Source organism: Anser anser, assembly GCF_964211835.1.
Source record: "Anser anser genome assembly, chromosome: 3".
Classification (NCBI taxonomy): domain Eukaryota; kingdom Metazoa; phylum Chordata; class Aves; order Anseriformes; family Anatidae; genus Anser; species Anser anser.
The window spans coordinates 39452599-39477410 of NC_139722.1; the positions used below are offsets into that span (position 1 = coordinate 39452599).

At 41.8% G+C, this 24812-nt stretch overlaps 1 protein-coding gene across 12 annotated transcripts in view; it reads right to left on the minus strand.

The window, feature by feature from the left end:
* Window positions 1-24812, minus strand: part of RARS2 (arginyl-tRNA synthetase 2, mitochondrial) — a gene marked incomplete at its 5' end in the record, with an annotated part of 55551 nt that overhangs the window by 16965 nt on the left and 13774 nt on the right. For 7 of the 12 annotated variants that reach the window (XR_014581743.1, XR_014581744.1, XR_014581745.1 and 4 more), the window contains 13 exons: window positions 1262-1383; window positions 2775-2838; window positions 3732-3806; window positions 5822-5917; window positions 6512-6621; window positions 6721-6788; window positions 10956-11080; window positions 12385-12461; window positions 15599-15659; window positions 17584-17679; window positions 18280-18386; window positions 20298-20453; window positions 23640-23716. Coding sequence is in view for 8 of the 12 variants with exons in the window: in XM_083829248.1 (XP_083685374.1) it covers window positions 1297-1383; window positions 2775-2838; window positions 3732-3806; window positions 5822-5917; window positions 6512-6621; window positions 6721-6788; window positions 10956-11080; window positions 12385-12461; window positions 15599-15659; window positions 17584-17679; window positions 18280-18386; window positions 20298-20453; window positions 23640-23716 (1199 nt within the window). Of the gene's footprint in view, window positions 1-120; window positions 1384-2774; window positions 2839-3731; window positions 3807-5821; window positions 5918-6511; window positions 6622-6720; window positions 6789-10955; window positions 11081-12384; window positions 12462-15598; window positions 15660-17583; window positions 17680-18279; window positions 18387-20297; window positions 20454-23639; window positions 23717-24812 lie in introns of those variants that run through there. The other 5 variants (XM_083829243.1, XM_083829242.1, XM_083829241.1 and 2 more) reach the window with 2 other exon arrangements.

The window sequence follows — 24812 nt, forward strand, 5'->3', positions numbered from 1 at the left end:
AAGTTGTAGATTCTTTTACTTTTCAATTTTATTTTCCACTTGCTGTAGCTGGTGGAGAGCTGTCCTATTCTTTTACAAGTTTTGGCAAACAAATTGCAATTGTGCAGGGAGAGATGGGTATTTTGTACTTGTATCTCCAGCTTGGTATGAATAAGCCAAATCAAAGTGTTGGACCAGAGAATGTTTATCGTTACACTTTTTCTCTAAACCTTTTTATGCTGGAGAACAGTTCCTGTAATGCTTGTTAGGCTTTGATTTAATTAGAGTGCCAACTGTAACATTCTCTTCCTGCCTCCGAGGCATCGCTCAGTTCAACCCTTCCAGAAAATGCAACTGCATTTAGGGAAAACTGACTTTGGGACATTTGTTTAAATCCACAGTGGAGTCAAAAATCTGACTTAGATTTATATCTCGTTTAAATTCCTTCAGACCTGAGCTACCTAGCTGAATTTTACTTTAGGTTGGGGCATATTACGACAGTAACAAGCTGCTTAAAATTGGTTCCAGTGGGAGTGGATGCTCCTCTGTGCCTTTTGCCAGCTGTTCTGTGCACATAGGATGGAGCACGTCCCCAAAGTGCCAAAGCTTTGGTGTCAGGGGGCACTGTCAGCCATTTCAGGGGCTGGCACTGCTACCTGTGCTGACGTGATGCTCCACCTCTCTTCAGCAGTGCTGTGGCTCTGAAATCGCCAGGCAGCAGCTGCCGCATGGGGCTGCTGAGGGGAGTGCCGCGGTTCCTGTTCCACCAGCTGAGCAGCAAACCCACCTTCTCCTTCGTCATCAGGTCAGCGTAACAGAGGAACAGGATTCGACAGATTTGGCAGTTGGTCTTGATGAATGAAGGTGGGAAGGCGATAGGACACACAAAAGAAAAGGGCAGGGTCTGACTAATTGAGTGTGTTCCCACACACAGCGCACCTGTCCTGCCGTGAGGCTGAACAAACACACAAGGGCAATGCAGGAAGGGACTTTCATTGCTTAGGGCAGTGCAGTGTAATTCCCCTCCCTCTACCAAAAGGATGTGTGATGTTTACAAAGGTAAATACAGAAAAGCTGCCGTTAATGGGAACTACCAAGGACGCTAGTGTCTTAATTACACTGCTACTGCTACTGTCTGGGAGAAAGTAACTATGGCAGCCGTGGCACCCCCACCTGGCTGTGCCATACATGCTCTTCTGCACTAAAAACCTTCAAGAGCAGAGTTTACAGAATGCATTAACAATGACTGACAGGAGAGTATTTACAGTCTCTTGAAAAATACCTTTTTACTAGGAGATCTGCCATCGCATACAGCTGTTACATCCGCGTTACGGGGGTAATGCCAAGAAGTTTCATCCCGCTGGCTAGAACAGAGCGTGCAGCTCGAAAGAGACTGAGCCTTGCCTGGAAAACAAGAGTAGGGGTCAGCTTACGTTGCTGCTGCAGAACAGGCTGTAGCAGCGAGGAGCAGCCTGTTAGAGGTGAGAACACCGTGTGCAGCCTCTGTCCCCACGCGCAGCCTTGGGATTCTGACACACGCACACTCAGTAACACCCCAGTGTGAAGTGGCAGCATTCACACCGGCTGTCGGTGGCCCTTCCAGCGTCAAAGGGACGCTTTCGGGTCTGCAAAGGGAAGCTGGGAAGAGGGGCCCAGCCCAGACTAATAGTGGCATTCATACATAAAAAAACGCAGCAAAAGAAAACCCACAGCCTCATGGCAGCAACCAGAGGGGATGCTCACAAAACAGCCAGCAACTAGTGAAAAGTAAAAACCATCCGTGCACCACGGTGGCAGCACAGGCTGTTAGAGGCCAAGAATGCTGCTAAAATCCCTCCTCTCACTAGGCATGGATTGGAGGCTGTCAGGGAACTCGACTCTAGGCTGCTCTGAAAATTTCACTCTTACTTGTCAGTTCTATGACTGGCTGGTTGGGAAGGGCTCACTGCAAAAAAGTAGCTTTTGAAAGCTATCACTCTAAGATAGGAAGGGTTTTTTTTTACAGGATAAGGAACTGTAATGCTCCTTGTAGCTTGAATTGTCTTTGTTTTCTACAAGAATGCATGGAACCATCCTCAAAGGCAGGAATACCTACAGCAACTAAGCTCAGCTACAGCGTGGAGCTTTATCAAGTCCACAGCACTGTCTCCCCACACACACCACAGTTCTACGTTTAACTATGACTTCTTGCCAAAATCAGATAGGTACCTGCTTTTGAAATAGATGAAAGAACATAAAGGCAGTGCAATTATAGCATTTATGGAGCAGTTAAAGGGTCAAACATTGCCTGGGAGATTAGTAGCAAATAATTTGCGTCGATTTGGAACGCATATCAACAGCTGTCAGCCTTGCTGCTTTAGCCAGAATGGCAATTTAGACAACTTGGGCTACGTAGGTGGCAGGAGGGAGGAGAGAAATTCAGTTATCTCCTAATTCTCTGTCTTCCCACATAGCCACTAAAGGAAAACTGTCAGAAATTAACCAGCAAGTTACAGACTTAAATATTTCCTTTAAAAGTTCAGAAGGAAGGGTGATGAGAGGAAAGGGGGGGGGCTTGTTTTTGTTTGGAGCAGTTTTCCTTATGGTGGTGTGCTCCAGGAAGATGAGGCAGAGCCACGAGCAGCAGCTCCTGCCCTCCTGGCGTGGTGTCGCCCCGCGGGACCGCCTGCCTGCTGGCTCGTTAGCCTGCGGGGGCACGTTCTGCAACTCCTGGCAAAGCCCCAGCAGGTCGCCCTTCCAAACGCCCTACGCATGCTCCTGCCCCGTAACAGCACCGTAACAGCGCCGTGCCATACCTGGGCGAGCTCAGGTGCGCTGCCTTTCACGGGAAGGGTTTTATGCGCCACAGCTGCAAGATGGCTGAAACGGAAAAGGTGGTGAGAAGGAGCAAATCGAGCATATTGCTCTACAAGAGCGGTGCTACAGGCTACAGAAAGCGGCAGGACTGGAAAAGCCACCACAGCAGCATGCCACAGTGTTATTTTCTACAGCCTTTCTCACCTGGCTGAGGGAGGTCATGGCTTTCTGGAGCCTGCGTGTTGTCCGGGCATGCCATCAACAGCTTGGTGCTTGTAAAAATATCAACCTCTCCCCCAGACCCCAACAAAGCAGATCTGGAAAGATCTTTGAGAGCCACGCAGCCTGTCACTGCCAAAGTGCATAAAGCCTTACACAATTTTTTCTGACTTGTTAAAGCCTTCCCCGTACACAGACTGTACAGCTTCCTCCAGCAAGTCTACTCCAGAGCTTCAGTGTCCTGACACAGGTCCCTGGGGGGACCCTCCCTACAGAGGCTGCATGCCCAGTTTGACTTCGAGCCATAACATGCTTTTTCCATCTCAACACATAGGCTGAGATCAGTGGCTAAAAGGTTTTTGGACAACCTAGCTAAAATTTTGAGATTTGAGAGCATGTTATCAGCTCAAATCTCCTCTTGGAGACGCGGTTAGTCTGTTATGATTTTGGTTTCAGGCACTGGGTTACAGTCAAAGGATTCTTCTTGAAAGCAGTTAGTTTCTCAGGAGACTCCTGACTCCTTTTTTCCTGGTTCCAACCTTCATCTCCACTACTTATGCTATCATTTGCTATCCTACTTTATATTTTTTCTGCTCCAGAGAGGTCCCACCAATTTACATCTTCCCACAATTTTTCTCTTCAAAGCAGTGCAGATTTAGGGCTGCAAAGCCAGCTCGAGAAGACAGGCACTGCCTGTCCTTACCGGAGGAGGATGCCAGTATCAGCAATCGCCTTACCAAAGTGTGAGGAGGTAGCTGACTATGTGCTTGGGTTGCAGATCCTGAGAAGATCTATACAGGACCTCATCATACCTGTGAAGAAAGAAAACAACCGCTTGGTGTAAAAGTGGTAAAGTGTCCTCAGATATAAGGCTCATCAGACTTGCTGAAATCAGAACAAACACAACTGCAGAATTGACAGAAATAGTTTTCTGAACCAGACCTAAGCCATGTAATTAGCACACAATTGATTATTTCTTCCTCAATCACTTCTTGTTGGAAAGAGATTGCTTCTGCTCCTCGTCATGCAAACACTGTAGACTGCAGAGCTCAGAGAGGCACACGATAGCGAAGAGAACACAAAAGCTATATTTGCTCCTGGAACATTATGTCTGGTTTTACATTTCAACAGTAATTGTAAGTTCCTAGGAGCAAAAACATGTATTAAATAACCAAGGCAGACAAAATAGTCCCTTAGATGCTGCCTTTAATAAATGCAGCTTAGAATTTTAAGTTGCTAAAGGGAATTTTGTAACATTAGAAAAGACAAAAACAAAGTGGGTTTACATAATCCTGGAATAAAACAGACTTATGTAAGACAGTATTCAACTGGAAAATACAAGCAGATTCACGGAGACCCATGGTTTTATTTCATGGGTTCTGCTGTCTGCTCGTGCCTCTTTTTCACAACACCTAGCAAGTTACCCAGACCTCTCAGGCTGAACAGATTTCCAAGTGGGGAGTGGACCTCCTGGTCTTTGCTTAGCTTTCAAGCCCATCCCCACCATCATGGCCACGCTGACCTTCCTGGGATCTTCTTCCTTTAACAGACAGTTTTAGGGGAACTGTGGAGTGAGCTCTGGTAACGAAGGCTCGTGTAAGAGCAATAGCACGAGGGAGGGAGTGCTGCCCATCCCTTTGTGGGGAAGTTAGACAAACATCTCTTCTCCTGTGCATTCAGAGGCTCACCCTGGCCGGCGTGCTGCAGGTGGCTACAGTTCAAGCAGGGAAGGTTTCTGTCTTTATACCCTTTGCAACAGAGGTGAGACAAAATCAGGGGAACCTGTGCGTTGTCACAGTTACGGTCCCAGCAGCTGCTGGCTCCTTGGAGGCAGTGACAAAAGGTATACCGAAATTAATATTAATTTCAAAAAAACTACCAAAAAGCTATTCACAAAGCTTCCTGAAACAACAAAGTTGGTATCAAATAAAGAGCCCTTCTTCTGATAGCAATCTTGTTGCTCCATGAAGCTGATATTTCAGTATTGGCCTATCACAACTTGTTTGATTATTTTATCAGTTAATTAAATCAATTGCTTGCAGGGGTACACATGCTGCCTTCAATCTTCTATTCATTGGTCTGGAAAATTAATGATATTCAGAACTGGCCAGCTCATTTTAAGGGCAAATGTTTGGTAGTTTTTCAAACAGCAGAACCAGAGCCATGGGAGGCAGGCTTCTGACAGCTCAGGCGTGTTTATCATGGAACTTTTCAAGAAGAATCTACTCTGGGCAACTCACAAGGAGGACAATCATAACTGTTATTCCTGAAATCACGACATATTCAACTGTGTATTTGTTAGCCACCAACTGCCTGGCCTAATGCATAGCCTAAGTATAGCTTCCTGCTGGAAGTAAAGGCCCCAGATGTTTCATACAGGTTCCATATGCTACTTGGATGAACTCAAAGGCATTTACAACAAGCAGACCAGAAGCTCTCTAAAAATAAGAGCCCTGCAGTGGAGCAACAACTTCTATTTGAAAATGGATGCACACCTGGGATGCAGCAGTCCCTGCAAAGTACCCTGAAATATATTAACCCTGTCAGTTTTCACACACAAGATGGGCAGCTATGCACAAACCTGATAAAGCCCAAGAAGAAAACACGTGGTTTTTATGTGAAATACAATTTCACTGGGTAAGTAAGACACCATTGGCCTTACCTGGAAGGCTACTGTTGCAGTCATTACGATCCAACAGACAAGCTGTTGCCCAAAATAGCCACTTTTCTCTTATGACTGTGCAATCTGTGTGTCCTCAACAGGCTGGCAGCAAATCAAAACGTTTATTTTAAGGGAACTGGTATTTGCCAAGAAAACCGGACAAACCTGAGAAGATGCTGAAGAACAGAGATGGCATCTGGCTCTTGCAAGCACGAGGCATTAACGTCAGTTAGCTGCTCATTCCCATGCATCTGTTCTAAACTAAAATGTAAGAATCAAAAACAAATGCTGAATTAAAAACCCTTGTTAGCAAAGATGAACAAGAAAAACAGCAATTTGTATTGTGAAGAAGAAAGGACAGGGTATCTTTTATTTGAGCTGAACGAAATCAATCCAAGATAAAAAAAAAAATGTAAAATTTGCTAGACATTTGGTACCAACAAGTTTAAAAAGGGACTGGCCAAAAAAAAAAAAAGTTTAAGTTGTGTAACTTGGTGTATTTTATAAGTACTGGCACTTCAGTTTGCACATGAGTTTCCTTAATCCTCATGCCATCATTCTTCATCACTGACACCAACCACACACAAAGGCTGTAGCTAGAACTGTGAATGTACAGGGATTGTTTAGCTCAGCCCTATAGAAATGAGATGGAAATTTAATTTTAATTGTCTTGCTCTTCTGGGAAGTCCTGACAATTGCTATTGTAAACTCACACCCCTGCTGAAAGAGTGAACATGTGCCTTATTTAGGGAAGGAGTTAACACTACTACTTAACGCTACTGTTAATGAAGCGGTTAGTTAATAAGGTTAAAGTAAGTGTCAAACTGTACTTCTGTATACAAATATTCCTCTTACCTGTGGAGTCTGGCATGGGTGTACTGCAAGAATACGCCTGTATCTCCACGACTTTGAAGAGCTCGATCCCAGCTAAACTGATAATCAGATGACAGAAGGCCTCGGAAGTCCTGGAACAGTAACTTAACGTTACCCAAATATGGATCTCCATCTCAATTTATAGCTTTGCATTGAAGATGCAAACATGTCTGGAAATAGCTCAGGCTCACCTGAATTATTAGTGCAGCGAGACCAACCTTCTCTGCTGTCTCCATAGGGTCTTCTACCTCTTTGGTTGCTGAAAAGGAACAGAGAAAAAGAAATTTCAAGTCCATGACAGTATAAAGACTTGCTCAGACTTCGAGATGTCAGTAAAACATGAGAACTTTCAGAACTGTGAGATAGCAAAACAGAAATTGTCAGGATGCATACAGCAAATCCAAGACAGAAATCTTTCTTCAAATTGAAGATACAGCTGTTTCAGACATGCTTTTTCCCACTTCCTCTGTTTAATACAGATTTTAAGGCTGGCTCATTACACCAGTCTAGACTACACTGAATTCCTCTTTGTAATTCAAACAGCCAATCTGTAAAACCAGGGAGAGAATGACAGAGGCGTTCAGCTTTTGTTTAAAAACTCCAAGCGATAGGAAGGCTATCCTATAGTCAAAGACAAATTGTTCCAATGACTAATAGAGCACTCGGATGCACATTTGTGCAGTATTCATGCCTTCCCCCGTAGACATCTAAACTGGCTATACTCAGAGAACCTGAGCTGGGTGCTCCAATTTTACTTTTAAGCCGCAGGAGGAGACCAGTGCTGTCTGCACATGCAATCACAGAATCACTTAGATTAGGAGGCACCTCCAGAGTCCGTCTAGTCCACAGTCCAACTCCCCTGCTCAGGCAGGGCCAGCTAGAGCAGCCTGCCAGGGCTGTGCCCAGACAGGTTTCAAGCACCTTCCCAGATGCAGACTGCACAACCTCTCGACAACCTGCTCCAGCACCCAGTCACCCTCACAGCAGGGAGGTGTTTCCTGATGTTCAGATGGAGCCTCCCGTGTTTCACTTTGTGCCCACTGGCTCCTTCTCTGTCACTGGGCACCACCGAAAAACCCCCTCAGCGAGTGGTGGTGGTTGAGGTCGTTCCTTCCCAGGTGCCAAACTTCACAATTCCTTTTGCTGAACTTCACAAATTTCTTCTCTGCCCTTTCCTCCAGTCTGCCCATGTCCCTCTGAGTGGCCAGCCACTATTTCCAGTTCTGCATCGTCTGTAAACTTGCCGAGTGTGCACTGTCCCATCATTCAGGTCATTAATGAGGAAGTTAAACAGTATTGGCTCTAGTACTGGCCCCTGGGGTACCTCGCTAGCGACGGATCTCCAGCTGAACAACCACCCTCTGGGTGGGACTATTCAGCCAGCTTTCAATCCATCTCACTGTCTGTTTGTCCAGCCCAAACTTCATCAGCTTGTCGATGAGGATCTTACAGGAGGCAGTGTCAGAAGTCTAACTAAAGTCAAGGTGAAAAACACCCAGTGCTCCCTCCTCATCCTCCAAGTCACTTCATTGTAGAAGGCTACCTCGTTGGATAAAAACAATTTTCCCTTTGTAAATCCGTGCTGACTGCTTCTGATAACCATTTTCTCCTTCATACTTCTGAAAATGGACTCCAGGATTAGTTGTCCCCAGGGACTAACGTAAGGCTGACAAGCCTGTAGTTAACTGGATCCTCCTTCTTGAAGACAGGATGGACTTTTGCTTTCTTCTAGTCCTTGGGAAGCTCTTCTGATCATGAAGACCTTTCAGAGATGATCAAGAGATCATTTCATTCAGACTGGCATCAGCCAGCTCCCTCAGCGCTCACAGGTGCAGCCCATCGGGCCCCTGTTCACTTATGGTGCATAGTTCAGTCTGTTTAAATGCTCCTTAACCTGATCTTCCTCCTCCAAGGGCAAGTATTCCTTCCTTCAGACTTTGCCTCTGGCCTCAGGGACCTAGGTTTCCTGAAAGCACATCTCAACAGAAAAAAGCACGGTGAAGAAGGTACTGAGTACCTCAGATGGGTGAAGGCAATGTGGGACATCTAAGTTACAAGCCTAAAACTGGTGTGTGAATAACACTTTCATTGCAGTTCATCTAAATTCATGTTCTTTCAGTGGACGTTATTAGTTCTTTGAATAAAATCACTTTCTTACAAGGAATCTTCTTCCTGAGTAGACATGACAAGAGCCTATCCAAAGCTCTTCTAATTAAATACACTGAACTTATGTCTATCGTTACAAAACATAATTCATCTGGAAGAGTCTAAGAGCTGTGTCCAGCTTTTTTGCAACTTGGTAATATTCTTCAGCAGTACGCTGCTGCGTACAGAAATTCACCGAAGGGCCAATTTCATTTCCCCTCTCACAGGGAAGGTCACAGGGCCAAGCTGGTGCTCCTGTTCATCAGAAGCACAGTGACCTCGCCTGCATAACAGCACTCCAAATGCTGGATCTTCAGAGAAATCAATGACTTGTGCTTGGACTTACAACCTCGCCTAGTGAAAAAGTGATCCTTCTGATATACATCACCCTTCTAAAACTACTTTTAAACTCCAATCACAATGCTCTCTATCAGAGTCTCCTCCTCCCCTCTTCCTGTTTGTCTCTGCTGGATAGAAAGGAGGATTTTCGCAGTCTTTACAAGGCAAATCTGCTCCACTTTAGCCAGGAACAAGTACAATTTTTGATAGTGGCATATGTGGTTTATTAAATTTGCCAAGTTCAGCTTATGATTTGCTGTCCCAGATGATCTCCCACTAACAGCTGAAGATGCAGAACTGAGATGTTATCTTAAAGCACCACTTAAGTGGAATCAGTTTTGCAGCACAGTTTTAATACACTTAGATTCCTGTCTTTTGCTTTCCTATTTCTTCGTGCCAGGTCAGCAAAGCCAACAGAGAGAACTTCGACAAGGTCATACTACTCATATCATTGTTATTTACAAAATTTAGAAAGTACTAAATTTTAAAAGTGTGGCGGCAAAGAAATGTCAGACAAAGCCATCTAAGACAGAGTTGTGCAGCCAAGGAAGTTGGCATTAGAGAGAGGATTTTCGTGGACAGCGGGGTTACTGAGATGAGTAGAAAGAAAAAGGATGCCAATAATGGAAACTTCAGTAGCAGAAGACCTGTGTGAAGCTAATAGCAAAGAAAGTTTATACAAGAGTATTTAACTAACGAGCTTCAATTCCATATAGGCATGATTTTTAAAGCTAGCATTGGTTGTTAGATGCCCAACCCCAGCAATCTTTCAGTGACAGCCTGGCATCTTGATACCACACGCAAATGTGTAATATCTTCCACTGTGCATCCACTCTTCAAACACTGAAGGCATTGCTATGAGTAAGGGATTTATGATTTCTAATTTAGGAAAGGGGAAGCAAGGCAGGAATTCAAACACAAGGGGAAAAAGTTTCACAAGCACAGGTAGGATTTAGGATCTAACTGATCTAATGGATAAACTCTGGGGAATGCTGCAGTGCCATCTGAACACATCACTTCCTTTGGCTGTTCGTCTGCTCACTGCTTATGCAATGGAACATGTGCTGTACCTCTGCCATGTCAGTTCAGTCCAGCATAAAAATAAGCTGGCTTTGCACTCAGCTGTAATACTGACCTTTAAACTGAAGCTCTGAGATCCGTTCCTCTCTGCAGTAAAACTGACTTCAATAGATGGTCACCCTTCTGTCATTCTGCCCACCTCCCTCCTCTTTGTCTGCTCTTCAAGCGAAATTACCTGGTTTACAAAAGCTGAAGAAGCAGAGAAAGAAGGATGCGCACTAAGTTGATCACTGATTCAATTTAGCATGCAACTCTAGAAAGCACAGGAGGGGGGCAGCATTTCCCTGGGAACTGCTTGCATCATTATTTGCTTCCAGAGAAAACAACTCCACAGCCTCAGGTACAGGCAAATGTCCCCTTCAGCAGGCTGCTGCAGACCTGTGACCTCCTGGGGACTCCGGAAACAGTCCTGAGGCTGGGAGGATGACAAGGCAGTAGCTGCAGACAAGGTACGGTCAATCGTGCCAGAGAAAACTGTCAGAGTTACAAATCCTTTGGATGAAATCTATTGTTCCCTGAACTCCAGCCCCAACTCTACTGTTGACTAGTCTGCCCCTCCAGAAAAAGCAATCAATGGCTGTCCCCCAAGGGCAAGTACATCCTCTCCAGTGCAAGAGCATGATGAAATAATTTCTCTGAATGTTAAGATTTGCAAATCTGTAATTTAGGGAAGTTCACAGAGTCACAAAGGATTATTTTTTTTTTGGTTTGTTTGAGCTATGGTAGATGGGAAAAGCACACAGCTCAGAGCATATCGCTATGATTAGTCTGATTCAGGGGAAAGTAAGAGACAGAAAAAGACGACAACTTTCTGATCAACAAGGAACATCAAAAGAAATGAATAAGACCTGAAATAGCTAACTTTTTGCAGAAGCCATGTTTTGTAACATCCTCGAACGAACTTCATCTAAAACATCTTCCAGGAAAATAACTTCTCCTCTCCGCGTCTTCATCCCTTGAACTAGCCCAAAGGACACATGCTGGCACCTGTGTTAAAAAGCAGCAGGACCTAAAATTACATTTTAATCAACAGAAATGTTTGCAGGGTTTGTTTAGAGCTTGGTTCTGACCAGGAAACAGCAGTAACAGCTGAATAAATAGCGTTCCAATGTGGGAAGCTTGGTGATATTATCAGTAACTCTCATTTCAGCAACCAAAACTTCATACATATTATATAATGAGAAAATTATGAGCAGAACTATGATAACCTGCTCATTTGTGCGCTCTTGGGAACCTCTCTTGCTACTAGCTTTAGTACAGAAGGCTCAACGCAATAAATTGATGAGAGGCAGGATGCAGACAGATCAAATTACTGTGGCAACACAAACCTGTTAATAAGATTAGAGAGGGAGTCATAATAATTCTATTGTGGCCACATTAAACTAAAAGTGTAATTAATCATCATTAATAATAAAACATTCACTGCTTCTGCTCACACTAATCCCAAGCATTATCCTGGATCCATAACCTAAGGTAATTTTAGTGCAACTTTAAGGACTGTGGAAGGAGGCAGGCTAATATTCCTGAAGGCTAAAATCCTTTATTTAACTGCAGAAGACATGCGGTCTGTCAGAGAGGAATATGATCTAGTCTGCAGATCGTTATTGACCTTTGCTCAGCTTGCTAACAAGGTCGGTAATCAAAATGAGTAACAGTGGAGATATATTTCCCTGCAATAGATATTTCAGACCTGGAGCATGATTCAAACTCAGATTCAGATCAGTCCTAAAATATCATACTTCACGAAGCAGTACTTTAACAAGTGATCATACAACATCCCAGAAGCCATGCCATAAAGTCTCTGAATGACTATTTTCCTTTCTCTCATTTTTATATCAAGCAGCTACGAAAGACCCCAAAGAGTAGCAGGCAAGGCTACTGGGTTTTGCGTCCTGAACACATGGTGATATCGCCACTTGCAAGGAAAGCGGGAGTAGGCTTACAGAATGAAATGGTTGGTGCTGAGGACCTGAGCCCGCATTGCGCACAAATCTGGGGGTTTTGTTTTCTTATTTTTCCAACTCATTGAACTAGTACTAGTTGGGTCTTACAGGCCAAAAGTCTGCTTGCACTCTGCAGCTCAATAGTTGCTCACCTGTAGCAGATCTTTAGCTTAGTTTCATCCAAAACGTATACATGAGGTGCTACAGCATGGCGGTAGGTGAGCGTAATCAGGAGATACTCTTCAAGAGTGCCCTCCTCTGAAATTCCACTGTACGTATACTCATTCTTCTACTGTCCCCCCCTCCACCACCCAAAAAAGTACGTAACCAAAATTCATAAATACGTACCTTTCAGCCCAGTCGTAGCCCATGAGCTTCAGTATTTGGAACAAATGTTGAAAGTGACTATTTTGACTTTTATCTGTCTAAAGAACAGAATTGGTGCATAATAGAAAACACTTCAGGTTAGATAAGAATTAGCTGTTAACACACACAGCACCATTGTAGTGATTTATTGGCACAGCATCAAACAGAATTAAGACCTGCAAAGACAGTCAATACCTGAAAACTGTAACAGCTGAAATATGTGGCAACACGATTTTGCATTGTTACGACAGAAATAATCTCTTTTAAAAAATGATTATTCCTAGGTCATGGATGCAAAGCCATGAATTGAAATGAAACCTTGTTGTTCTCTAGTTTCATGCAATGTTAGTTGCCCATCAGATTAAATGCCTCTATTTCCAATTCAGAGCCTTGCTGCTCTTGATATGTTCCCATGTTTTACATCACCAGACTTCAAGGTTCCTTTAACGTGGGAAGAGAAGCCTTCTTGAAGTCTGTCAGTGATATAACTACATAATGATACCACTATCAATGATGTACCTGCATAGCCTAACATGGCTCCTAGTGAAAGACAAAAGGCTTTCTTTCTGCAGACAAAACTGTCTGTCTGCAGAATTCACTAGTTTCTATTGTCTGCTGTGTGGCTTGTGGAGCTTTCAGGTACATAATTAAAATAAATAAATAAAGCACAAATGATAACATTTTCATATTAATGATGCATGTGTGCTCTCTTCCACTTCCAGTTCTCCTCTCCTATGACTTAAGGCAGTTTCCGATGAAGTTTCTTTACGTCTAGCAAGGATCTTTACAAGTATTCTAGCCACAACTGTCGCTACAAAGTTCATTTTTCTACCTAGTTGCTTTGTCTACACCACTAAAAGTCGTCTTTATCCCTCCCTAAAACCCAAGACTGACAAGACTGCTGAGATAATTCAATAACCAGTATTTCCTTATTTGTTTGGCATTCCAAGACAGGGAGTGAGCAGTGGGTGAGGTGCTTATCTGTGTTTTTTTCTCAGCTCTACCACTGCATTAAGCCTAAAGCACCTGCTTCCTCTTTCACAGTTCCTCATAACTTGCTCAGCTCCTATGCATCACCTCTCCCCTGCAGATTCACAAGCAAGGCTAATAAATAAATGGACAGTGGTGGTTTCAAACAAGTCCTTCCAAGATCTTTTCTATGCACGTCACATACGGGAAAAGCTCTCAGTACATGAAACAAAGCAAGATCTCTCTTGCTCAAAGATCTCACAATAAATTTTATGAAGTTTAGATTAGGGGCAGCTAACTGTACTGGCCAATGCTGCCTTGCTGTTTCCTCTGCTCCACACTAGGCCTGAATTCAATTCTACTCTCCTGTTTTATGAGACGTTATACATTCTGTGACAGCAACTACTTTTGTTTTCTGTGTACAAGAGCATGTCCCTTACCACTTGGGCCATCATCACAGCATTTAAAAGCCTCTTTGAAGGGCTGCAGCCTTCTGTTTACAATCAAAAGATGCCCCTAAATTATACATGTCCAAATGTAATCTAAGTGGTTAGCTTTATGGGAGAAGTTTGCTGTCTGACAGTAGGGATTGTTTTATTTTTCATATATAAGAGTTTTTCATCTCCTGAGTGCAACATTCAGCTGAAATTTTCTCACATTTTTAGTACATGTCATGCATTTGATAATGTTTTGGATGTTTTGCTCAAATCGCTGCATTTCTATGAAATAAGAAGGATTATTTTAGTATAAATCACTGACTTACAGCTTTACAACTAATAAACCAATTTAATGTTCTTTTAAACAAGTTGACCTAATGAAAACAAAAATTCAGTTATTCCAATTCAGCTGTGAGCAACCTGTTAATATGAGACTATTGTTTCCACACACGTTAAGCTAATGGAGTGAGCTAATGTGCTCACTCCATTAGCTTAACATTCAGCGCACATCCTGATTTGTGCAAAATACCCAGTAATTTTCTTTCTAATTGTTCTTTCTCCCCTGGTCCCCACTAGCTCATGGTATAACAAGTACAAATAGAGATAATTACCTAGCTACATGAACTAGCAGGAAGCTTCCTTAACTCCTAATGAATTGCACTTTCACAGCCACACTGCTCTTTGATGCCAGTGAATCTAGTGCGTCCTAGCCAGCAGAGGCAAAAAAAAAAACCACACTACCACCAAACAAACCAACCAAAATAAAACAACAACAAAAACCTGTTCTATAATCACATGTTGGAATGACAAGCTAGCAGAATTTTTCTGAAGACTGAAAATAAAAGGAGAAATGTGACTTAATGAAAAGTTGCACTTAAACCACGTTGGTATTTACTTTTATGTTTACTGATTTCTCCGTCAAATCATGGTATTTGTAACATTATATTGGCTTTTGAAAAAACTGTACCAGACAAAATACACAGGCATTATCACATCACAAAGAACATGCCAGAATGTGTATGTTTTTTTCCACATGTCATTAATTGACTGTTTATTGGTCATAACAGAACACGATTTTCAAAACTTTTTTTTCTAAATGTGGAAAAAAAGAACATTTAAAAGCATCATATGATCCGTCCTTGTTGGTTATGAAGCAAAAAAAAAAAAAAAAAGTCCCACATAATTGAGAAGATACAGCTTATTACTGATACTGCTGGAATTGTTAAAAAGCAAAACAACCAAGCACAGAAATATAAAAAGGCTCCCTGCCTACAACTGCTTTGTTCAGATTGATTAAACAGTATTTCATGTATAATTTCTAACATAATGAAATCGAGGCACTGTTCAAAACTGTATGAATTTACATCACAGATAACATATCAGGACTTTAGAATAAATCTAGACTCATTTTAGAACATTAATTTATAATATTACAACCCCTTATAACACTAAAAGCTTTTTCTGACTTGTTTAAATATTAATTACAACATTCATATAGAAAATATAATGTCAATTGAATAAAGGTTTCTTTAAAACAAATTAAAATGAATCTTTAAAACAGAGAATAGCTGTTTTAAAACAGAGAATAATTTTTCAACCATTCTGTGGGTCATGAACTGAAACGGAACCAAGAAATACTGCCAGATTGAGGCATAGCTTCTGGGCAATGAGGACAGTCTATGTTACTGCCAAAAACACCACGTGCCTAAGTTGTATTTGGGAGCAAGAGATTCCCCTGGATTATTGGAGAGAGTCGGGCTCAAAGCATTCATGAATCTGGAATTACTTACCACATAAATCATAGTATCACAGCTATGCTTGTTCATTCGGTCTATGGCAGCAGCAAGATCTCTGAAAGAGATAGTGAGAAACTATTTGGACTTTCACTCAAACTAAACAAGACTCATTATTTGCCACTTCAGAAAATTACCTACTCTTATGAAGGAGAGAGGAGTGCCATATTGGAGCAAAAAAAGAGAACATCTGTGCTTTGTTCACAACATGCACTTGAATTGTTTTTTTAAACCACTGGCTATGAAAATTACTGAGGAACAGAATTTATTTTATGGACAGAATAAGTCTGGTCTCTGGGCTTGGCCATGCTTTGCACCTGGTCAGTACAATCTGTCCTGTCTTCTCCTTAAACTCTTCTGGGTGAGGGGCTCTCAGTACAATCTGTCCTGTCTTCTCCTTAAACTCTTCTGGGTGAGGGGCTCTCTCTTCTGTGCGTATGCAAGTGTTTGCAGGTCTGTGCGTCAGTCAATGGAATTGAGGACTACAGGTCATATGGGCCATGTATCTGTGGTGCCAGCAACTGAAGAGGCTGGAGTAAATGCACGTATGTCCACCTGTGACTGGCAGCAGATATCAAGTTGAACTACCCAGCAGGTAGGTGAAGTGCCCTCAGGGCCAGGTTAAGTGTGTGTCTTCTAGGTTGAGGTACCAAAGGAGATGGCTACGGGAGGTAACAAGAGGTCCACGCCAACTACCAGACTGTGGGGCTGGGGGGTTGACTGAGAGACCCGTCGGTATACATGGCGGCCTCTGTGTAGGAGGCAACAGAAGAAAGTGAGGATCTAGGGCCAGCTGACAGATAGACCACATCTCTAAGCCCAGTTACTGGAGGAATCCAACGTGGCTGTGTCTGTACAAGCGACTGGAGCTGCATTATGGCCCTTGGGGGCTCACGTGCCCAGGTGCCAGTGAGTGGGAAGACCTGGGGATCAGGGGCCAGCTAACGGGCAGACTGCCTGAGCTCAGCTGCTGGAGGGATCTATATTGTACATGTATACTCTGCATATATAATACATATATTTTATACACATTAGTATACATACCACATACGTACATTTATGTTCATACATACATATGTGTACAATATGTGTATGTATATGCTTATTTCTTCACACTGACAGAATTTCATCCCCAGAGAAGGGCACAAAATGAGATCAACGGTGCTGTCTGCATCTGAGTACTGAGTGGTTTTGTTTGTGTTGGTCTGTTTGGTTGGTCCCATGTATGTGTTTTTTGTGTGCGTGCGTGTTTGTGTGCCTACTGGGAACACATGCTCAGCCTCACTACTGGTTGGACCCATGGGCATGGAACTGTGGCAGCCTTGTCTCTGTCAGGCTCTGGAATTCAGCAGCTACCTGATGTGCAGGATTGACTGCAGCCCCTAATACTCTTCTCCTGAAAAAATGTACAGTTTATCCCGAGGGCTAGACATCTGATGATCTGATTTACATTACTGGCCCAAATAAGCTTTTAAGACTTCCCTATCAAAATATCCAAGAGGAATTTTACTGATGAGACGGGAGAAAAACAGTGATAAAATTGATGGTACAGTGCTGGTGGTCCACTGAGTCAATGAAGACATGGTTGAACAAGCCGTTTTCTTGTGCATCACGCTGTAAATAAACATTTTAAGCAAGGGTTTTTCTAAAACATTCGTTTGTCAAGTGTTTATGAGATGAAGAGATCTTGGCTTTGTTTTCAAAGCTAGTAGCTGGAGAAAGTATTATGACTTATGGAAAGGGGAGATTTACTAACAGACTGGTTAAGGGAACGAAAAATATTTAAAAGCAGTTGTTTTTCCCAAGTCATTTTCGTCCCATCATAGTTACATTGCTAGTTCCAGTTACAATTACTCATTAGTCAATATGTTCCACCGCAAAAATAAAAAGCTTCAAAATCTGTACTATCTGTTATAAATGTGCTCATGCACAAGAGTTTACTGGCAAAATAAAACCTAATAAACACAGATGAACTCACTTGCCTTGTTATATAAAGAGATGTCCCATCACTACGCATGACTGTGGAATACAACGAGAGGTCTTTCTTTTCTGAAAGATCCACAACTCCTGTCCCTTTTCTGTAAGTTGAGAGAAAAGGCTGAAGTAAATGCAATCCAGATTCAAGATACAGGTAAACTTCAGGTAAGACAGAAACAAACCAGAAGGCCTCTTGCCATATGACCCCATTCACTCTGAACAATCTTGATCTTTCCTTGAATGACTGCCTCCTAGAAGTCTTGTCAAAGACCATTCCTCTAATCCTGTTGTCACCACTGGTGATGTCAGAGAACCACCTCCTCATATTCTGGTACATTCTGTGAATATAGTTTTCCTCCCCATTCAGCCAGGCAGCACGCAGAAGCAAGGATCTCATCTGACTCTCCTTGTTAATTGACACACACAACTACCAAACTAATCAACAGCTGAAAAGGCTATTAGGAACTGTCTGCTGTCATTGCACCTAATTTGTCATGGCCAGGCTTCAGTGTTAGTGACAAAAAAAGGCAAACATTTTTTTTCTATGATTGCAGAAGCCCTGTTGGTTTTCTATTAGAACAGCTATTGAAATCATATAAAGAAAACACTTTCCTGTAGGTTACATACACACCGCGGTCATCTTATCTTTTAACTGAAATGTTAAATAAACCACACCAATAGACTGAATAACCAGGTCATACATTGTTTTCTGAAGGAGTCCTTTATCCTCCAACATCCTTAGAACTTCCTGGGATTTCTCTTGATAAAATGATTCTCCAGAATACTCATCAAAGTGGACTCCTAGACGCTGAAAGGTTCCCAGAATATGAAAGAAGAGAAACATTGTTAGATTGCAGCCAATCATTTCTTCCAATTACGTCAGATCACAGATCTGTGCCATGGGTCAGAGAGCAAAAATGGATTTTATTCCAGGAAACATCACTTCATTGTTAAAAGGAAAATACATTTGGATTTTGATATAATCAATTTCTGCATTAGAATTAATCTCCCTGAGCTGAATACAATGTTAGATATAATGTTAGAAAAATTAGGAGTAAACTGGAGAGAGCGATTAGTGTGGAAGTTCTGGGGTATGTAATTAACTTGCTGTGCTAGAGGTGAAACCAGTGGACTATAGTTACCTGGCCCTGAAGCCAATCCGATTTTAAAGGATTTAAAGGAGGAAAAAAAGAAAAAAGCAGGAGCTGCTCACACACTTTGCTGAGCACACAGAAATCACCATTGCTAGGAAGGCTGAAAGTACACATAGGAGAACCTGGATGACTAACTGCCGAAACAGGGTGAAATATAATATAATAGTACGAGGGACAAGGTTTTTAATTGAGGACAAGAAAAGCTATCAGTCCATCCTCTACGTACTTATTGGTTTGAAAAGGAATTGGGAGAGCGAGATCTAGCTGTATCCACCATCATGTGATGGATGATGAGTAACTATCACGATGCAGTTGCATACTCAGCCCAACACTCCATTCACCCTAACAGGTCAGGTTCCCACTAGAATTATCAAGGCTGTGCCTCACTTAGGAGACTTAACTTAGGGTGCTAGGCACGAATCCAGCGATATCTTTCAGGGATGAAAGTAAAGAACTGCGAGGTTATCTGGATTATTGAGGGTAGGGCAAGGCACTTCTCTTTTAACTTTGCAAAACAAGGCTGAAAGAAGACATGTCTGTAAATACATCACAAGGAGGGGGATGGAAAAGTGCTGTTTGAAGTAAAGAATCATGCTAGCAGAGGGCAGTTGCATAAAACTCATCACAAACTCCTCGGAACTGGAAGTTAGAAAAAAAATAAATGACCAAGCACTTCAAAATCAGGCGCCCACTCCAGAATCTTATTGCAAGAACGTAGGAAAGAGAAACACTAGCTAGTTTTCAGATGGATTCAGGTGGTTCTGGAGCAAGACTATCTCCTAGTAATACCAAGAGACTGAGTTCAGTGACAGGAGGTTTATTTCCACTCCCTTTTCACAAATTCATAGCACTGATTTTTTGGTTGATACTGCATACTTCTCCCATGAAACAGTGGACACCAGCTCCATTCTTGAGGTTACAGTACACAACAGATGGCTGTATGTTAGTTCAACTCTACCTACAGAGTACTTATGCACTGATTACTATTGTAATCTCCTGCTGCTATAATTTCTTTCACTCGATTTAATGTGTGACATACACAACTCCACATTATCACATCAGATTGGAAATGTGAAAACAGAGGTATCTCCCAATAAAATTTATAACGTGGAAACTTAAATTTAGTGGGTTGTTGCTGACTTCAAATGTGAAGCAAAACCAAACAATATTTGGCTAACGCTGGTTTGCATTGTTGCTCAGTGCCACACTCCTGGCTTTAGGGCTCCTGAGAATGGAGGATTAGTCAGCAGTCCAATTAAATGGACCCCATTAAACAAAACGTGTCTAGGTTGCAAGCAACTAAAGTGACTCTCTGCTTGGATGCTAAATCTACTACCATGCTTTTTCCAAACAGAACAGAACATAACCTGGCATATTTAGAAACATCTTCCCCTCGACAGCGTGAAGTTTACGAGAAAGGCAATGAATTCACAACATTACTTCGGCCTCTATTCTTAAGTCGCAGTCTCTTGGATGAAAAGGTGCTGTCAATTATATTGATGGACCAACAGGTAAAAGGAGACCATTTTATTAGCAACACATAAAAAGCAATGGATTATTTGTACCTTATAAATTCGGATGTATTCTTCAATGCTGAAGCCTCTAAATTGTTTCCAAAGTGACAACGTCTGTTCATCATGTTCCTCCAGTTTTCTAAAGAAATCTGCAGCCAGCTTTTTTATGTTTTCATCTTCTGCTGCTTTGTTAATCTGCACATAAACCTAAAACATAATGGCACTGAAATTGTTGAAGAAATATAATGCTCCCCTCAAATAAAAATAAAGTTCTACAAGAACAAGACAAACAGACTCAAAGGTGACGTTTTTAATGTCAAAAATTTTAAAGCTGTGTTAAAGGAACACATTTCCTATTTAAAGGATGAATGACTAGTCTAAACTCCAATAGGAAAATGTGCAGCTAGCTTATCTTGAAACAAGACTAATGTCATAATTTTTTACTGCTGTTGCTACCAGTGTCTTCATAACCTTGAAACAACCACAGCAGCAGAATATGGAAGAAATAATTTGCATGAAGGGGAAACCATCACACACTTAAACCAGAGGCTTTTCTTCAGAAGACAAAGTTGACACTTTGCACTGCCTAGAAATTAGATGGCAGTTGGAAAAAAAAAATCAAACCAAACCAACAACAATAACAAAACCAGTTCTGATCCAAAAGCCACATGCTTATAGTACTCTGTATCCACACTAACACTTGCTGCCTCTCTGTGGCTGGAGTCAAGCATACGAATGTCAACACCTGACTAGAAATGCACGTGCACTAGCAGTTTGCTAGATGTACTACTAACTCTTAGCCAGTCTTACCAAGGTACACCAAAATTGGCTCTCCTGTTCATAAACAAATTCCTTTGCATATAAAGGCCAAATATTTCACCAGACAGTGATTCTCTTCTCTCAATGTGTCATAATTTGAAAGCTCACTGAAAAGTTTTTTAAAAGTTATAGTATTACGTAAAAATAATTAAATTAACCAATGGTTACACTGTGTATTTAGACCCAAAGAGTTCAATGTGGATTAACTTTCAAGTCTTTGTAAGAGAGTTTTGATCCCCAAATCACTGCAATCTTGATAATATAAACTTCACTCTTGCAATGTTCAGACGAGTTTGCCAAGAATACCTTGCTCGAATGGGTCCGCCTATAACAAAAAGCTTTCACAGCAAAACTCTTGAACTTTTTCCCTTCCTTTCATGTCCCAAGATTTTCAGAGTATTGCTGACAAGCCTCAAAGATTAATGTTTGCTTAGTTCTGCCACAAAAAAAAAAGGAACTTAAAGTAGAGGAAAAATTCTACCCTGTCCAAGAACAATGCTCCCCCTCCCACGAACAATGGCTTCACACACTCTAACCCCTTCCCCATCTCTGATGCTGTAGAGCAAAAATAATGCAAAAGACATATTTGAATCTGACTCTTGGCCAAAATAGGAGGTGTAAAGCTATTTGGAAAGGTACATTCATCCACATATTTATTTATACAGAGACTGTGCCATGGAAATTTTTAAAGTTCATTTTAACTATAGGAAAGACTGGTTTCATACAACAGCAGAAAAACACCCCTTTAAAACATGCCTCTGTATTTGATACAATCCACGAATACAGCTGAACAAACAGTTAAAAACAGGGAATATTTGAGAACTGTAATGTGGTCTCAAACAACTACTGCTTTAGAATCTTATAGCTCAACTGAACACTGTTCACTAAATCTAAAGATAATTTTTTAAGGTCCTAAGGCCTACATGCTGCTGCAAGAGATTATATTCTAAAGCTTTAATGCAAAATTCAAGTAGTCAAATTTTAAATCCTAAGAATGGACTGAAATTGTAAATAAAAATTAAATAAGATATGTCAATGCATAACCACAAGAACGTGATTACTACTTTCTGTCTCTGGAAATCGGTCCTAAGGCTCTAAAACACATCCATGCTACTAAGCTATCAATTTTCTTGAGCAGACTTCATGGGTGAGGGAACGAGTAAACAAAACACTCCTATGTCAGAGGGGCTGGCAAACTCAGAAGAAGCTATTCTGCCACATAAACAACCTGCCTAATATGTATTCAGTTGTACGGTGCCCAAGCATTCAACCACACTTTGTTCCTTTGCCAGTGAACAGGTTTATGTGAAAGAGTTAACCTGACGTACTGCCTGAACACCAGCATTAGCAATTGTTCCCACATTCAGCTCGGAAAGTAAAGTGTAATTCAGCTTTGTAACAGGAGGACAGTATCACACAGGAACCTCGAGAAAGCCCCATTAACATGTGAAATTTTTTTTTTAAAGGATGAGGCCAGGGACATTAGCCATTCCGTAAATGTCCACCTATCCTTGTGGCCATTGGATTTGAACAGCACACATCGTCAACCAAAGATAACTTAAAAGTATCAAAAGATTCACAAAAGCCTTTTTTGTTTGTTTGTTTGTTCACCTATTGCATTGTTTGAAACAAGAAGTAACATACGAACGGGTAAAAAGGAAGAAATAAATACTAACTTGCATGTTGTTATGCATATTTGGATGGAGCAAACCAACATCCAAAATCATATTAGTTCTGTAAAAACAATACTTGTTAAATTATGACAGTCTGTGTGGACAGTCCAGGGAGTTTGTTGGTCCCTGACGCATAGAAATGCAAACTGTGACACTTGCACTGTGCCGAGGCAGGCATGGTGGGCAACCAAGAGAGCACCCTCCTGCAATTAAACAGCTTTCCCTACTGTTGGAAGGCTTTTCATTAACGCTTGCCAACACAAATTGCACCTTCTAATGGTCCTGGCTCTTTCACACAGTTGCGAGAAAGAGCAATCTGCAGGGCTGGAAAAGTGTTCTGAAAAGTGACGGTCACTTCTCGTTACCTGTATATATGCTAAGGCTCCACAGTAGCTACAAAACACCTCAAAGATAATCTTCCCCAAACCATAGTGAATTGTGTACTGAGCAATGGAAATGAAATGTTACTGTTCTAAAATATGAGCAATAAGAACATTTTCACACCACACATGCCACTTCTTTCAGTGTAACTGAACACGGCTTTGGTAACCAGCACACAACAGCGTTAGATGTCAGACTTCATTCCCACTGCAGTCACCAAAGTTGAGCTCAGCGGTCATCGCTGTTGCGTTAGGACAGCTGATACCAGTCAAGCTGTGGCACTAACAGCACCCAATGCAACCTGAGGACCCATTCAATTCCCTCCCTTAGGGGATGTATTTTTCAGTGTAATGAAACCCGTCCATGCTGTCACGGGCACCTGTCTTTCAATTAAGTCATTAAAATACAACATGAGCTGCACAAGTCCCTCATGACCCTGCAGAGGCATCATCCTGTACAAAACTGACGGAGTTAAATGGATTATCCTCTGAAGTACCCAAATGGTCTTCTGTGAACTTACCTCGAAAAGGTGTTGTAAAGGACTGGATTTTAGCTTTTCTTTATCGCCAAACTGTTGGAAACCAACACCCAGTAAACCTTGAAAACAATTAAATACAGAGTTAGACAATAGCCCAGCCCAGAGTGTATTGTTTTGCTGATTAAGTTGTTTTAATAAGCAAGCCCTGTCTTAGCACTCTGTGTAATAAGACAAATTGCCTACATATCTAAACAATATAGTAAGTGCATGCTATAAACAGAGACCAAAAGCATAGCCTTTTATTCTGCTGTATGAAAAAAGCTTTAACAGCTAGACTTGAGTATGAAATACAGTGTCAACTTTTCAATTCCTCATAAATGGAATTTGTTTCTAGACTTGCAGATAAAGTTATATTTTACACAGCAACCAGCTGAAAACACAAAGCCATACAGGGGAAACTGTCCAGCAAACAGAATAATCAACCCCCTTGTTTGGCTTCCTCCCTCAGCAGCATTATCATTTCAAGGACAGTAGAAACTGGGACACAACGCGGTATTTCACATACCACTCATGTAATACTTTGAAGGGAGCTTTTTGCTAAATGCTGAGAATGTGCAGCTTTTCTTCACTTTATCTGATTTGGCTTCAGATCTTTCTGAAAGCCATCTGAAAGGGCAAGAAATTTAAACCCCAGTCTTATTGTCTAAGTCAAAAGAGCCCATTAACTCATTCCGTAATCTAGCGATATTAACCCCATAGCCTCTTAGATTATCTGAGGCTGCTTTTAAGGTCATCTCTTCCTTCTGAGCTAACAGGGACCTGGACTGATATAAAGACAGCATCTGAGGAATGCGGGCACCCCTTTGAAAAGCCCTCTGCAGCTAAACAAACAGCGCTATCTCAAGAACTTCCCTCCTGAAAACAGCGACTGCGATAGAAGCTGTAGCAGATTTAGATATGAAAAACAAGTTAGAGTTTAGGAAATAGAATGTGTCTGATCCTATTGAAAGGGTGTTTCTTTAAAGATAGCTTGTTCTATGGGCTATCACAGCTTGATTTATTTCTTAACGATCTCTCCCAGATATTAGTGTACCTACACACCCCAGTTCTCAGTGCTGGTTTCACAGCCCAACCCCCAGCAAGACTTCCAGTTTTCATTCCACACAAACACATCCTTCCACACGTCTCTGTCTTCTCCTAAATATTTGTTATACT